Below are 16697 nucleotides of genomic sequence, written 5' to 3' on the forward strand. Positions count from 1 at the left end.
TCATATCGGGCACTGTATGATACAACACAGCTGGAAAGATGATGTAGCTATGAGAAAGGCGGCTATATTTCACATTGTCAGGGACTCTTCAGTGCAGTTGTTTTTTTAACAGCAATTCTCATCGTAAGGCTGGATGTCTGATGCAAAGACACATTTCTCTGTCCCAAAGAACATTTTAAAAAAGACTTTTATTTTAAACAAGAGCCACCTATGCAGTGAAGGTAGACGTCAACCGGGGCATTCCCGTCATATTCTCTGTTAAGTCAGAATTCTTATTTGGAGGATCCAAAGCCACTTTTTAAGGCCCATTAACCTTTTTGCACCACCTCCCCCTCATCTTTTGGATCACTGACCTATTTTTGGTGACCACAGTGACTCCTTCTGAAGCCCCTAGGCCATTGCAACCCTTATTCACTAAGATAGAATATATGGTCCCTGGTGGCCCAAGGCTCCCAGTACTAAGCGTGTTTCCTAAGCACCCCATTTATGTCCAATGATATCTGCAACACCCCCTAGGCCTAAGGTATGGCACACCGAGCTTCAGGAGGAACATTGAGGCATTCAGACTCCACCTTTTATCTTCCTTGCCCCTCACTGCACCATGAAGAACCATTGGCAGCATTTCAGCATCATTCTGAATCTGAAGTTATGGCAGCGGGGTGATTTCATTTAGGCTTGTGGCTATGTGCACTAAGAGAGAGGAGTTTGAGATCTGCAGGAGGCACTCAGTAGATTTCTGGGAGAAACAGGCAGGGATTCTGATACCAGCCCTGATTACCCGACGAATGCCTGACAAACTCTTATTACCTGAAAAGCAAAAGCACCAGCTGGCCACAGAGCACAGCACCTGAGCAAGCTGAGGTTTGAGACAGCGATCATCCTGCCGACCTACACACTAAGGAAGTTGAAAGGGGGTCAGGGGTATTCACATCTCAAGCAACTGTTTGTCTGAACCAAAGGTTCTTGCCTCCCATAACCCTTAGCAGCAAGCATGGCCGAAGCCCTAGGTTTGAATGGGAAAAAGATTTCTGCTTGCGGCTGCAGCCGAAGTGCTGGACGAAATTGCAGCAAACTTGCGTGAGGAGCATCTGCAAGGATCTGAAAGCATGCTTTTGTAAATCTGTCAAAAGGTAAGCACACAAAAAAAGTGATATGCCTTTGCTGCCTGGGCAGTGGGCCTGGCCCTCAACAAGGACAAATGTTTACTCTGATTTGCCTATTGGGGAATGCGGCATGGCCGAAGCACATGCCCCATGGATTGTGGAAACTGGCAATGACTGCAAGCCATGAGCACTGGCCATTGGTCACATTATGAGGGTATAGGGAACACTGAACTCGGATACAGGGTAGGTGAAGTGAATAACTGGGTGGTTATGTGGGGCTGGGGTTATAGTCGAGCCTCATGCCCAAGACAATTGAACCATGACTTGCATCCCCAGCATGCGCTGCTGATAATGACAAACATCAGTATGCGTTGCAAAACATATGTTTGTTAAAGGAGGTTTACAGTTCTTTCATATATGTTAAAAGAGAAATTATAAGAACGTATATAGTGATGTAACATCATGAAACATTTTCACTCATAAAAACCTATGGAATTCCTAGACAAAACCTTGTTAAAGGGATGTTATGGTTAAGTTGCACTAATAAAAACCACGGCCCTGCAACGGTTAAGCCCGCGGCGGGGCAAGGGCACAGTGTTTGGCGGCCTCTCCTGGATTCTCCTTCCTGCTTCCTGGTTCTGTGGCCAAGCCCCCCTGGACCTTATAATCCTCACCACGGCCCTGCAGCGGTGAAGCCCGCGGCGGGGCAAAGGCGTGGTGTTTGGCGGCCTCTCCTTCCTGCTTCCTGGTTCTGTGGCCACACCCCCCTGGACCTTATAATCCACACCACGGCCCGCAGCGGTGAAGCCCGCGGCGGGGCAAGGGCGCAGTGTTTGGCGGCCTCTCCCGGATTCTCCTTCCTGCTTCTGTGGCCATGCCCCTCTGGACCTTATGATCCTCACCACGGCCCGCAGCAGTGAAGCCCGCGGCGGGGCAAGGGCACAGTGTTTGGCGCTGCTGGTGTCCGGCGTCCGTGGAGGGAGGCCTCTCCTGTGTCAGTTGCTGGACGGGGGAGAAAAAGGAAAGTAAGTGCAGGGGATTGTTTTGCACTTGTGACTGTTTGTGTCCGTTTCTCTAAAAGTGCAGAGCCCGTGAAGTTCAGTGGGGCTCAAACTCAGCAATTTAGCTCAGTTGTTCTGGTCTGCTCCGGGGGATTTCGTCATGTCCTTCCTAAAGTCCTTGAAGTCCTACAAGGGCCGTGCTGTATCAAGAAAACCGTCCACCATTTTGCCATCTAGCTCACCCATGCACTGCTCCGAGTCCGTCACTTAAGCCACCAAGCATACTCCAGCGCTAAAGCTCCTGGTTGTCAAGAGAAGTAGTCAACAGGGAGTAACAGCCGAAGCAAAGACCCTTACCTTGGTCTCCTAGTGCCCTGATACTGACTCTGCAATGGGGCAGTGACCCCATTCAGCTAGCCCACCAAGCAGAAGCCCACCAAGGCCACCTATGTCTGAGGGACAGCAGAGTTGACCACAGGGGGCATCTTGAAGGGGCTATTGGAGGGGTTTGCAGAGTCTCAAGTTTTGGTGGTCAGGGTGCTTTGTTCGACCCATCCGGGGGTGGGGGCATACCATTCAAGGAAGTCCACAAGGAGGCCCTAGAACCCGAAGAAGCCACTATTGGTGCCACCATTGGTGGACGGCTAAGTTTGGGAAGTTTTTCAGCCTTACACTTGAGGATGGCCCCCTTACTGCAGTCGCAGTTGAGCTCCAGGCTTCGTCTCTAAGAACACCATATCTGCCTTGTGCATCTGGCCAACCTTGCCCAGGGACGGAGGAGGAACTTGCTCGGTTTTCAGCTTCTGCCAGTGGTTGTTCACCATCTAACACCTCCCCTGTCACCCCCCCTGGCACCTTCAGTCCAAGGTGCACCCGAATTATGGATCCGACCCCGGCACTTGGTCTCAAACTGGGCCCCAGAATGGATGTGGCCCCGTCCCTTTTTTCCTCAGACTCTCTGAGTAATGTGGTGGGACAGCTTATCCACACTTCCATGTCTAACCATGCTTACTGCTCCCGAAGCACCTGTAGTGAGCCTGCATCTGCGTTGAGCTCCTTAGCCAGCTCATGTCTTTGCCCCTCTCCACTGAGGGCCATTATTCAGCAATGAAGGGGAACTACTAGTGATATGGGAACGGCTACTGATCCCCCAGTAGGGAAAGCACACACACCGGGGGGGTGTAATTGCCATTGTAACCAAGTGCTGGTTGAGCTAGTAGCTATAAGAAAATTGCTAGTAACACTTACAGAATCTTGCGGGGGGAACTGAGGGAGGGGGAGAGGGTGTCATCTAATATATTCTAACTGCGTTCAAGGGGCCCCCTGCCTTACCTGCCTTACCTCAGGAACACCCCTGGATACCGGCGAACCAGAACCAGGGAACTGTTGACTCTAAAATTACATGCCTTCACCAGATACCCAAACTGGCTAGGGACGCGCAGGAATTAAGGGATGCCCTTTTAAACACAAGTTTACACTGGCTACGGTCCATAAGTGGCTGTGTTTCGGTGTACAGGGACTCCATGGTGGGATGTGACAGAGTGCTAAGTGTGGGCAATCAGTCTTGTGATACTGTGGAACTGGCTTTTTGGGACTGGAAAGTGGCAAACGAAGTCTTGGGAAAACACGAGGGGGATGGCAGGATGTCATGGAGGGGGATCCTAATTAGCCCACATCCTCATATAGGTTCTGAGCATACCTGGAGGTCAACTATGAGGTCATCCCCTCTGTCGGGCGCTAACCTTATTCCCCTGGGTCGTGTTCGGTCAAGCATTTTGGTGGATAGAGCCCAGTAAAGAGACAATGTCGGATGTAACGGGGCCTTATGGTTGATTTTTTTTTCTCCCCCGAGTACCTCTTGTTTTATTGCATCTTGCTATGGAGCATAGATTGTAATTCCTTTTATGTATTGTGATTTTGTTTTTCCTGTGTTTGATGGATTTTTGAAATCCGAATAAACTTGTTTGATTGACCGACAAAAACCCATGAAATTCACTGAAAAAACATTGTTAAAGGGACGTTATGGTTAAGTTGCGCTAATACAAACCTATGAAATTCAGTGAAAAATCTTTGTTAAAAGGACGTTAACGTTAATTTGCACTAACAAAAACCCTTGAAATCCAATAAAAAAACTTTGTTAAAGAGATGTGGTTGCAAGTAAAACCGAAAAACTCTTCAAATTCGGCAGTTATGGTAAACTAAGCAACCATAACTCGCGCCACCACCGTGCACTGCTAAGACTAACACCCAGGACATCAAAAATGACATAGATGACATTATCGATGACATCACATATGAAATTAATTTTGATTAAAAGTCTCTAAAAGGGGTTGTGTTATTAATGTTAGTAACAAAATGTCAGGGGTGATCGGGAGACCTATCATGAACTACTTAATGTATTAAAGAATGTACTCATCTGAACAAAACATGATATTGGAGTGTTGTTGTTGATACAGGATCCTAATTATACATAGCCATAGGCAATGGCTGCAGCATGCACCATAGAAGTACAATATTTTTAATCTGGTAATTTTGGATAGTAAAATAATTAATGGTACCTTATGAGAGCTTTGAGTAATGATGAACATGGAAGAAATAGCTAATAGCTAATAATTCAAGACTTAGTACATACTTGTGTTACAATACCTATGAAGACCCACAGTGCATACAAATCTGAGGCACATACAGGGAAACTTCATTACGGAGGAAAGACACAACATCACCAAAACATGACAGTGCCATTAGACTTTATAAGGAAGATCCGCGACCGCCGGCAGCCTGACTGGCGGGGACGTTGACAAGTCCAGAAGGTCCGGGAACCAGATCTGCCTCCGCTATGCCGGTGCGACGAGGATCATCCTGCACCTGTACTTCTTGAGCTGGTTGATGAGGCGGAGCAGCAACGGCAATGGAGGGAACGCGTACAGAAACAGGCCGTCCCAAGGGAACGGGAAAGCATCGCCCATGCTCCTCGGTTGTGGGAACCTGCTGGAGAACCTCTGGCACTTGGAGTTCGTCGCCGTCGCGAACAGGTCGATCTGGGGTTTGCCCCATCGTTGGAAGAGTCGATCCACTTGATCCTGGCACAGTTCCCACTTGTGGCACGAGCGAAGCTCCCTGCTGAGCGAGTCGGCGATAGTGTTTTTTATTCCTGCCAGGTGGAAGGGAACCAGAAACATCCCCTGGGCGACGGCCTAGTGCCACAGATCCTGGGCCTCCTTGGATAGGGCTGGGGATCTGGTGCCCCCCTGCTTCCGTATGTAGAACATTGTGGTGGTGTTGTCTGTGAAGATCCTCACCACTTTGTCCTTGAGGGACGGGAGGAACGACTTGAGCGCCCAGAACACTGCTCGGAGCTCCAAGATGTTGATGTGAAGAGACCTCTCCTCCAGGAGCCAAAGGCCTCTTGTGTGGAGATCTCCGGTGTGGGCCCCCCAACCCTCCAGAGAGGCGTCCGTAGTCACCGTCTCTTGAAACGCCGGGGTTTGAAAGTCAGTGCCCGTCGTGAGGTGAGCCCGGGTGCCCCACCATAGGATCGCCCGACGTAACTCCTCGTCGAGGGGGATCCTGTCCTCAAAGCAACCCCTCGCCTGAAACCAGCAGGCGTCGAGGAACATCCCCTGGGCGACCGCCCAGTGCCACAGATCCTGTGCCTCCTTGGATAGGGCTGGGGATCTGGTGCCTCCCTGCTTCCGTATGTAAAACATTGTCGTGGTGTTGTCCGTGAAGATCCGCACCACCTTGCCCTTGAGCGACGGGAGGAACGATTTGAGAGCCCAGAACACGGCTCGGAGTTCCAGGACGTTGATGTGCAGGAGCCTCTCCTCCGGGAGCCAGATTCCTCTTGCGTGGAGATCTCCGGTGTGGGCGCCCCAACCTTCCAGGGAGGCGTCCGTCGTCACCGTCTTCTGGTATGCCGGCGTCTGAAAGTCCTTGCCCGCCGTGAGGTGCGCTTGAACGCCCCACCACTGAATCGCCCGCCGGAACACCTCGTTGAGGGGGACCCTGTCTTCGAAGGTGCCCGTCGCCTGCATCCAACGGGCGTCGGGAAATTCTTGAAGAGGGCGCATCCGTAGTCTGCAGAGGCGCACCAGGTAGATGCAAGAGGACATCATCCCCAGGAGGGACTTGATGGACCTCACCCTGGCCACGTCCGTGGCTAGCAGGCGCTGCACTTTGCCTAGAATGGTCTTCATCCGTTCTTCCGACGGGGCCGCCAGGCGCCTCACTGTATCGAGCTTTGCTCCCAGAAACAGGGCCACCTGCGACGGCACCAGGTGGGACTTTGGGTAGTTTATGGCGAATCCCAGGTCTGTGAGTAGCTGGACGGTCCTCGCAGTGTGTTCGACGGCGAGTTCCCTCGTCCTTGAGCGGATGAGCCAGTCGTCCAGGTAGGGGTAGACGTGAATCCCCTGCAGGAGCAGCCGCGCCGCCACTGGTGCTAGGCACTTGGTAAAGACCCTGGGGGCCGACTTCAATCCGAACGGCAGTGCTCTGAATTGGTAGTGGCGTCCCTGGACGACGAACCTGAGGAACTTTCGGTGACTTTTGAGGATGGGAACGTGGAAGTATGCATCCTCCAGTTCCAACGACGATAGAAAGTCGCCTTCCTCCAGCTGTCCCAGTACGTGCTGGAGGGTGACCATCCTGAACTTTTGTGATCTGATGTATTTGTTCAAACGACGAAGGTCCAGGCTGGGGCGCCAGCCGCCCGTCTTCTTCCTGACAAGGAAGTACCTTGAGTACACCCCGGAGCCCCGGAGCCTCTTCGGGACAAGCTCGATGGCGCCTTTCCTGAGCATCGCCCGCACTTCCAACAGCAGTTGCGGGACGTGATTTTCCTTCCTGGCCACAGGTGGAACGTGAGGGCACTTCTTCAGGAATTCGATAGAGTGTCCTCTTGCCAGGGTATCCAGCACCCAACGGTCGGTGGAGATGGACTGCCACACGCCGACGAAATTCGTCAGCCGGCCTCCCACCGGGGTGCTTCGGTGGGGGCCCGAGACCACGGCCGGTTCAGTCCTGCTTGGAGGTGGTGGCCTTGCCACCCTGGCCACCTTGCCGACGGCGGCGAGGCGCTCCCTGCTTGCCGCGACCCCTGTAGGCCTCCTGAGACGAGGAGCGTGCCGCCTGGCGGTAGGACGACGAGCCACCGCTGGATCCCTTGGAGGCATCCTGTCTGCCTCCGGAGCTCCGAAAGGGCCGTCGTTGCAGAAGGGCTCCTAGGGCGCGGGCCGTCTCCATGTCCATTTTTATGGCTTGGAGGGATTCGTCCACCGCCTTCCCGAACAAGTTGCTGCCCTCGAACGGCATGTCCAACACCCTGGTCTGGACGTCCTGACGGAAGTCGGTCGCCCGGAGCCAACCCCGTCGTCGTAGGCAAACACCGTTGCCCAGCTGGCGGAACCCGGTATCGGCAATATCGGTTGCCACCGTTATGGCGTGGTCTGACGCCACCTCGCCCTCTTGCAGTATTTGCAGGGCCTGGGACCTCTTGTCGTCCGGCAGGAAGTCCAATATGGGGGCCAGCTTAAACCAGAGCTCCCTGTCGTAATGGGCCACGATCGGCAGGGCGTTGGCCGCTTTGACCGTCGTCGCCGCCGACGAAATGACCCACCGCCCCATGGCGTCCAACTTCTTTCCCTCGCCGTCCGGCGGAGAATTTGACGTCGAGGCTCCTGACCCCGCCGCTTTCTTCTTCGCCGCCGCCGAGACGACCGAGTCTGGCGTTGGCTGGGCCCTGAGGCACAGGGGAGCGGTTTCGGGGACCCGGTACTTCTTCTCGTACCGGTCCCGTTTGGCTGGTGCCGTGGAGGGGTTTTTGAGAACGGACAGGCCTCCTCCCAGATGTCATCGATTAGAGGCACCGCGATGACAGTCTTCCTCTTGGCCTCCCGGCGCTGATAGAGGAAACCTTCCTTTTTCTGCTCCTCCGGGCAGAGCTGGAACAATTCTGAGGCCCTGGCGATCATGGCGTGGAATGAGCCAATCTCGTCGGGCGGCGAGGCCGTCGTCGTCGCCCTCAGAACCCGTCGTCGAGCCCAATGCACCGTCATCTCCCGACTCGTGGGAGGATGAGGAGGGAACTGTAGGCCTTACGGGGGCGAGCGGAGGAGGGGGTTGGGTCCTCCGTTGTTTGTTCTGAGGACTTCCCGACGGGCCAGGCTGCGGGTCCTCCGGCCTGGGCCGTGGGAATATGGTCCTTATCTCAGAGCATAAAGACTGGATCGCAGACAAAATGGCTGTCGAGCCATCCTGAGGCCTAGGTTCCGGCCGCGCCGGAAGGGAAGGCTGCTCTTCTTCGCCATCGTCGTCTTCCTCGGCTATCTCCCGAGGATCTTCCTTACGGGATCGAACCTTCTCGAATTGGACTTCGAGGTTCCCCACCGCCTCGGTCAGTTCCTCCTCCGAGGCTGACTCCGAGCTCGAGGAGGCTACCGTGCCCCCCCTCGCTTCTTCCATCATGGCGGCCACGACGATAGGCTGAAAAGAGGATTCCCTCCTTGGCGGCAGGGAAACTCTAGTCCCGGAGGCAGTCTCCGCTGGCGGGGTCTCTGCCGGCTTGGCCAGAGTCGCCGCGATCGCCTCGATAGAGGCCTTTTCCTGCTGGGTAGGGGCCTTCACCACCTTAGGTGCGTCCCGGGCCTTCTCCTTCGGGGGAGGGGCGACGCCTCACTCCCCCTCTTCCGAGATCGAACTCGCATCCTGGGCCATCTCGAAGTAGGCCGCGAATCTTCTGGAATCCTCCAAGAAGTTGATTCTACGAAATCTTCACCCTTGAGGGGCGTAGGAAAATCCCGCAACGGGTAGCCGTTAACGGGAGTAGAAACGGTGGAGCTTGAGGCTCGATTAACCATAAAAATGTGAAAATTCACCTGAAAAAGCGTGAAACACGCAGTAAAAGCTCGAGAGCTAAGCACGAGGACTCCCAACACTTGAACGTGCGGTAAAAATATGAAGATGGCTGCCAGAGGTGGGCCTTAGGTAGAGGGCAGTCATTGGCTGTGGTCAGTATGACGCAGAGATCAGTGATTGGTTACTACTATGAAAGACAGATCAGAAACGAAACTGATACTGATTTTTTCTTTACCGAGGATTCCCAGCCTGACGACGGGGAATATTCATGAGAATCCATGCCAGACCCCATGCTGGAGAACTGCTGTTTCATTGCTGCCGTCATCATCCGTCCCCGTATCAGTCGCCGTATCCTCTCTGTATCCTCTTCCGGCGAGGGGGATGAAGGGTCCACCGGTCTCGCAGGCACGAAGAGCGGAGCGGGGTGGACTCTCCTCCGCTTGTTCGGAGGGCTTCCCGACGGGCCTGGTTCTGGCTCCTCCGTCGGGGTGCGTGGTAATCTCGTCCTTATCTCGGTACATAAGGATTGGATTGCCAACAAAATGGCCGCCGAGCTATGCTGGGGCTCGGGCAATGGCTGCGACGGACGGGATGGCCGCTCCACTGGGCCCTGTTCGTCGTCGCTATCTTCGATCACGTCAGCAGGGACCGTCCCCTGGGATCGAACCTTCTCGAACCTCTCGTTGAGGTTTCTGAACCTCTTGTTGAGGCCTATGGACCTTTCGTTGAGGCCCTCCTCGTTCTCCACCAGTTCCTCATCAGAGGCTGATTCCGAGTCTGTAATGGCCACCGCCCCCCCCCCCTACTCTTTTTCAGCCGGGGGCTTCACGAGGGTCTTAGCGATGGGCTGGAAAGAGGATTCCCTCCGAGGCGCCAGGGATACTCTGGGCCCAGAGGCCGTTTCCATTGGCGTAGTCTCAGCCGGCTCCGCCAGGGTCGCAACGACCACTTCGGTAGAGGCCTTAGCCAGGTGGATCAAAGCCCTCACCACCTTAGGTGCGTCCTGGGCCTTCGCCTTGGGGGGAGGATCAGCGCCTCGCTCCCCCTTCGAGATCGACCGGGTCCGCTCCAGCGGCCTACCCGGGTTCTCGGACTTCCTCTTCCCCGAACCAGAGCGCTGGCTTGTGGTCGAACGTGCCGGGGAAGTAGCGCCCTGCTTGGCAACCGAAGAGCCTGACCTTTTGGCGCTCCCGGAGCCTGCTGACTCGTGGTGCTTGGCCTTCTGTTGGGCCCCCGTCGCCGGGGCGCCCTCAAAGGACTTAGAAGCCCGCTCAGACTTCTTCTTCGCCTTCTCACTTGCTGTGCCCTGGTGACGAGGCGGGAACGACGATCTTGTTTGGTCCGTTCCGAAAGGTTCTTGCAGAACGCACAGTCCTTCTCAACGTGCGTCTTGTCCCCATGGAGGCAGTAGAGGCATCCCGAATGTTCGTCCTCCTTGAAAACGTTATATAATCCGCATCCAGGGCAGTTCCTGAACAGCTTGGATCCGGGCGTCGAGCTCCCCTTGTCCTGGGCCATGTCCGTTGAGGTAGGCCGCAGATCTTCCGGAATCCTCCAAGAAGTGTAAACCCGACGAAAACTTCACCCTTGAGGGGCATAGAAGAATTCTGAAATGGGTCCCCGTTATCGGAGGTAGAAGCGGTGGAGCTTGAGGCTCGATTAAATCGAAAAAATGAGAAATCTCCTGAAAAAAATGTGAAAACGCAGCAAAAAACTCGAGAGCTAAACACGAGGACTCCCAACACTTGAGCGTGCGGTAAAAATCTGAGGATGGCTGCCAGAGGCGGGGCTTAGGGAGAGGGCAATCATTGGCTGGGGGCAGTATGACCCAGAGATCAGTGATTGGTTAGTACTAAGAAAGACAGATCAGAAACGAAACTGATACTGATTTTTTCTTTACTAAGGATTCCCAGCCTGACGACGGGGAATATTCATGAGCATGTGAATCCATGCCAGACCCCATGCTGGAGAACGAAGTACACAAATTAATTGTGTGTTTGAGGCTTGGTTATTTTCCCATATATGTGCACCATGAACTGAGGCCAAATGCTAAGGAAAGGGCCTTAACAACATACAAGGTTAATGTCTACATATGTAACACCGCTTGATTTTTAAAATTGTCTCTATCAAAAACCATGTGGCCTAGATATGTCAGTGAACAAAAAGAAGTGGCCCAGATATGTGATGTCATCAACGAAATTTATGATGTCATCTTTGATGTCCTGGGTGTTAGTCTCAGCAGAGCATCGTGGTGGTGCAAGTCGGTGGCTTAACATAACTGGTGAATTTCAAGGGTTTTTCGGTTTTACTTGTCACCACGTCCCTTTAACAAAGTTTATTCAGTGAACATATATATAATTCCCCAACATAGGTTTTCTGTTGAGGTAAATTACCACAGAGAAATGTACTTCGATAAAACCATGGAATACGCTGGAGACCATGCGAATGGCAGCAAAGCGCAGTGTATATCCTCATAACATGAAACCCAATCATGGGCAAGTCCTAACCACCTGAAGTACTGAATATCAAAAAATGACAAGAGAAATAGATGTAGCAATTTTTCTGAGATTAAGTATAATGGTATCAAAATAACATTCTGGAAATCCAATTCATTAAAAAAGTTCAGAGCACAAAAAAGTTAAAACATACCATAACATTTGAAAAGGCTAGCAATAACAATTTAGAGGGACAAAATGCATTTTACAATTGAAAATATTTGCATACCTTGCAGTAAAATGCATACATTTGATGTATTTTAGTGACAAAGCAAATATTGCAAACATATAACTTTGGTCCATTTTCGTCTGTCCTCATCCTCACACGCTAAAGTGGCCTTGGAGCAAAGCAGAATAACCTTGTCCGATTAGTTATATGTTCTGGTATGTAGTTAAAAGGTCGACCTAGTAAAATGTGGTTATGCAATTCTAGATTATAATTCTGGGCTTGCTTCTCAGCAAACTTTGTGATCCTAGGAAAACCACTTTACCTCGCAGAGGTTTCAGGAATTTTATCTGCACTTTTGGGAGCCCTTAGAAACAGGCCGCACAGAGGCAGTAAGCGGTATATTAAAACAAATGGACAAGACGGTTAGGGGGCTAGAGAGGTATTGGTGCAGCACTGAGAGGTGCTGTGCAGAGGAAAACCTCCTTTTCAGAAAACTATGTGGAATGGAACCTTGCCAAGCAACCCTTACCTGGCATCAATCTGCTAACTTGAAATATTAGATCGGGAACTGGGAAGATGGCCTTTCCAAAGCAGAACTGTACTGGCTAGAACCAGGGCCGGCCTTAAGGGCAGCAGCACCTTGGCCGAATTGGCGCCCCCCCTCGCGCCTTTGTTTACAGGGGGCGGGGCGGAAGGGGGCGGGGCCAGGATGGGCCACTCTTTTTTTTTACCTCCTCGCTCCCGCGAGGTTAAAAAGGGCGCGTCAGCAGCCCATTGTCATTGAATGAGCCCAGCGCCTCAATGCGGTGCCCGCCAATGCGGCGCCTGCCACGCCTTCTCCCACAACACCAGCTCGGGGGAGCCCTTGAAAGACTCCCCCGAGCTGGTGTGGCGGGGGCTAATGGCGCCCTGGGGGGCGTGGCACCCCAGGCGGTCGCCTGGCTCCCCCTCCCCCCAAGGCCGGCTCTGGCTAGAACGTTTAAACAATAATAACCCTGCTTGGATTACTCAGTATATTACTTACAGTGTTCTATACTAACTGGAATATCGTGTTAGCCCGATGAATAGGAAGACCTGATCCTTCAGAAATCCAAAAATACGAGAACATACCTTTATTAGGCTTGGCTACATCATGTTTTTGGCTGCTAGCTTTCATGACCACATAGGTTTTGAAAGCTGCTCGAAAACACATTTTATTTAGTGAAAACATTGCCTGGCTCAGAGCGCCCTCTGCTGGTTTTAACTAAGACTTGACATTGTCTCCTTAACCAACCCTGATTATGAACAACCCAAGGTCACTTAACAAAAGCAATCTTACATAAAATATCGAACCTGTCTAAATAGTTAATTCAATTAATTTTGCACCATGTTTGGGCTTAGTAATAGGCAACGGTGCTAACAGGTAAACATAGGGCCTCATTGCAGTCTAGATGGATATTATGGCACAAACACCATCGTTGGTAATCATTACCACCACATGCATTTTCCAAGAACTCGCCCAATTACAGATTTCCTACTGCCAGAGTGGTAACGGTAGTGGGATTGTTACTGTCCCTGACAGCAAGGATTGGGAACTATTACACATTCCCATAAAGTATTGTGCACATTGTATCCATGTTTCCTGTGGCAATAAGCCTTCCTTTGTTCGTCAAAGGTCGAGGAATGTATGTAGTCACGTAAAGGGAGGCGGCTAGAGGCTACTGTTCTCCATTGAGGCAGAAGTCAATTTCTTTGTCTTGTGTGCCAAAGTGGGTACTTTTTTGTAATCAAATTAATACCTAAACCAACATTCCAAACCCACTGAGAGCTGGGTTCTAGACCACCAGGTCTATTTAACATATTTACACAGAACCATTGACTGTTTCTGTTGCTGAAGAGCTCATGGTGCGGTTGAAATTTGTGGTTTGGCCAACACAGTTTCCCATACAACACACCGATGTTGAAGCTTACACAACAGAGAAACATACACATTTATTTTGACCCATTATTCAAATATGAAACATGGGAGTGACTATGTTTGAGGACACTTAGATGACTAACCAGTTTGCGCCCAGTTATACCCAGGATGGATGGTATCCAGTGAAAATGTAGCCAACAAAAATGTAGCCAGTGAAAATGTGGTGAAAATACCTCTGCAGTGAAATTGAGTAATGGTTGGGGTAAGTGTTAAAGAAAGGTTAGGGAGGTTGGAGCTGGCTCGTGATGTTGGCATAGGATAGCAGTTAGGATAAACCTAGTGGATAGTGTAAAGTAAGCATTAGGGTAAGTGGGAGAGTTGCAGTTAGGGTAAGGCTAAGATTAGTATTAGAGCAAGGGCTATGCACTTTGTGGCAAGCTGGTGATGAGGTTGGAGATAGGTTCACTGTTCATTTTCTATATTTTTTGTATATGAGTCAAATGAAAATAAAATGCTTTAGCTGTGTTCTGTAAGAGTTCAGGGTAGACCATGGGCTGTAATTCGAGTTAGGGGACGGTTTAGCAATGGAGTTAGGTCGATTGTGGTGGTTCTGTTAGAGGTTTAGGTCATATTTAGGGTTATAGCCTAGCACTTTTGTGCATTTAAAAATATATTTTTAGGCGACCTTATTACTGCCAACATTTTCGAACTTTGCATTACTTCTATTGAATGACTACGTTTTTGAAAACGACTTTTTGCTGACTCCATTTTCACCTGCCTACATTTTCCTGGGGACATTTTCACACAGCACCTTATTGGACCTCTGCTCTAGTCCTTATTAAGCAATGATAATAAACCGTGCAGAATGGACATGCTGCATCTTTACACTAGCACAAACCTTTAAAGTGAAGTGGCCTCTCTGGGTACTGTCAGTTGTTCCTCTAGTACTTCAAATCCCACTAACTTCATACAAAGGAACCGACGAAGGGCCGCCTTGAAGCAATATCTTCATCTTGAGAAACAACGCCTGGAACCGGGTTCAGTTGCATTTGTAATAGAAAACTCATTTTACCATCTATGCTGCCAATCCCAACGTGGTTAGGGTTTTCCTCAAGGTTTTTCACCCCAGAGTCCAAGCGCAAACTGTTCAAAGGCTTTGCCACCTTGAATGAGACTATTGGTCAAAAGCAGATCTCTCAACGATGGTCCGCCTGGACATATTTTCAACGTCTGGGCCTTGCGTTGGACTGTAGGTGGCATGATTTGACAGAGCTTTATAAGAGTAAAATAGCAAAGAAACGTGGATAATATGTAAGCATGTGAATAAAGATCCAATGAAATGTGCCGCCGAAAAGGACAATCTAGGTTGAAGTTCATAACAGAAAATAAATAGAATTTTTCAACTGCCCCAACATTTATCCAACACATTTTTGGATCTCACACTTGAATCAAATCTACTTGATTCGGACCTCTGATGACGCTTACATTTGAAGCCGATGGCTGATTGCCCAGCTGGCAAACTACTACTGTGGATACACCCCACCACAGAGCAAGCAGAGAATGTGGTGCGCCACATATGGGCGGTGTGTTAGGTTTCCAGTCGCTTCTCGGGTACAAGTTAATAACGTTGCCATAAACTAGGACCGCTGATCTTGAACTTGATGGCTGTGCAGGTAGCGTATACATAGAAACTGCATAGCAATTTGTTTTGCATTGAAAAACAAAATCAGTTGTTTCGTGGCATGCTGTAGAAGGGGCCGTCTTTTTCTCCAGACAGCCTTGAGGCTCCCAGTGGTCGTCTGCTCGACGAAGCTCCCCCCTGAACATGAAAGAGTTTGCAAGACACCCTTTTCGCGCCGGGGAAGCGGTTTGGGAACAACATGCCTTAAAGCGGCAATTGATGGTAGTAAGACAGTTTAATTAGAAATGGAGGACCCCAGGTCCATCCCTCTGGTCTTCCAACTTCTCTACCAGCTGTAGCACTCAGATGTATTAGAGTCTCCAGCTTTATGCAAGCTGGCTCCAAAATCAAAAAATTCTTCCGTTTGCCCACTTGTTTATCTCATTTTATCCGCATCTGAAAAACAGTGGCTGATCGGTGCCTTTCTTAAATTACAGCAGATTAAAATTGCAGGTATATTTAAAAGAGGGCGAACTATCAGGGCAAGTGTGCACAGCTGTCAGTAGACTGCTTCATCCATGTTATCGTCGCTGTCTCCGCCAAACTCCTCTCCATTGTCAAAGTAGGACATGATGTAGTCGGTCTCCTGAAAGAGAGAAGAGACTGAATGAGGAAGAGCAGTAACAAAGGAAAACTCAACACAGGGACGGCGACTACTACTGCGTGCTTCATCCATGACCCCCTTTCATTTACACCAATGGGATGCCCTCTCTGGAAGGAAACATGGTGCCCAGCATCACTGAATTGAGGATCAGTGCCAGGGCACAAGCAGGACCTTTCTCGAGCATGCGCCTGGCACTAACCTTTCATAAGCATGAGCCCTTGGACTGCTATTAGTCGGGATGGAGGCACGGCCGCCTCAAAGAGAAGAACTATGGACTAGGAATACAGAAGACACTACAGTGAGGCCTTTACTTACTCCTATCGCCCAAACTAATGGGAGATCGCTCCAACGAACGCGAGGACTGTATTAGTCATGCAGAAAGGCGATATCAGGCAACCGGAGATCATTTGTACCAGAAACGTCATGCAGGACTGCGTGACAAAAGCTGACATCTTTCTCTGAACTTGTCTACAGCGAGTGTGGGCCACACTGGTGCATTGCATTACTCATGTCCTTATAAAACTAGGGATACAGCCTGGGCACTCCAAGTGAGCATTCATCTCCTCCATTAACTTGCAGCTCTCTGGGAATGCAAACGCCATTGCAGCATTTGCACCCAGCGAGCATGATACAAATTCAAGTAGCAAGCAGGATGTGGCACAGGCATCTGAAGGTGTAGTCAGGCAAGTGGATTGAAATGTCATTTGACTTCAGGTTATGCCAGCATAAAAGGGCTTGAATCCCTGTTCACAATGCCCCATATTCTGTTGATGAAAGTTATGTTCTACACAAGTCTATCTTGATGCCCAGTTTGGAATGATAGCACATTAACCAAAGAGCCAACCATTTAAAGAACCAGGCCCACTTGTTTTATGCAGATTGTTTCTTTGCC

The 16697-nt window shown here is 50.6% G+C and overlaps 1 protein-coding gene across 3 annotated transcripts in view; it reads right to left on the minus strand.

The window, feature by feature from the left end:
- Positions 1–11513: 11513 nt before the first annotated feature.
- The window catches only part of POLR3GL (RNA polymerase III subunit GL), a 304240-nt gene continuing 299056 nt past the window's right edge, over positions 11514–16697 (minus strand). For all 3 annotated transcript variants that reach the window (XM_069652578.1, XM_069652595.1, XM_069652587.1), the window contains one exon: positions 11514–15787. In XM_069652578.1, coding sequence (XP_069508679.1) covers positions 15701–15787 — 87 coding nt within the window. In that variant the 3' untranslated portion in view covers positions 11514–15700. The remainder of the gene's footprint in view (positions 15788–16697) is intronic.

This window comes from Ambystoma mexicanum, chromosome 1p (assembly GCF_040938575.1).
Source record: "Ambystoma mexicanum isolate Mex_15411 chromosome 1p, UKY_AmexF1_1, whole genome shotgun sequence".
In the NCBI taxonomy this organism is placed as follows: domain Eukaryota; kingdom Metazoa; phylum Chordata; class Amphibia; order Caudata; family Ambystomatidae; genus Ambystoma; species Ambystoma mexicanum.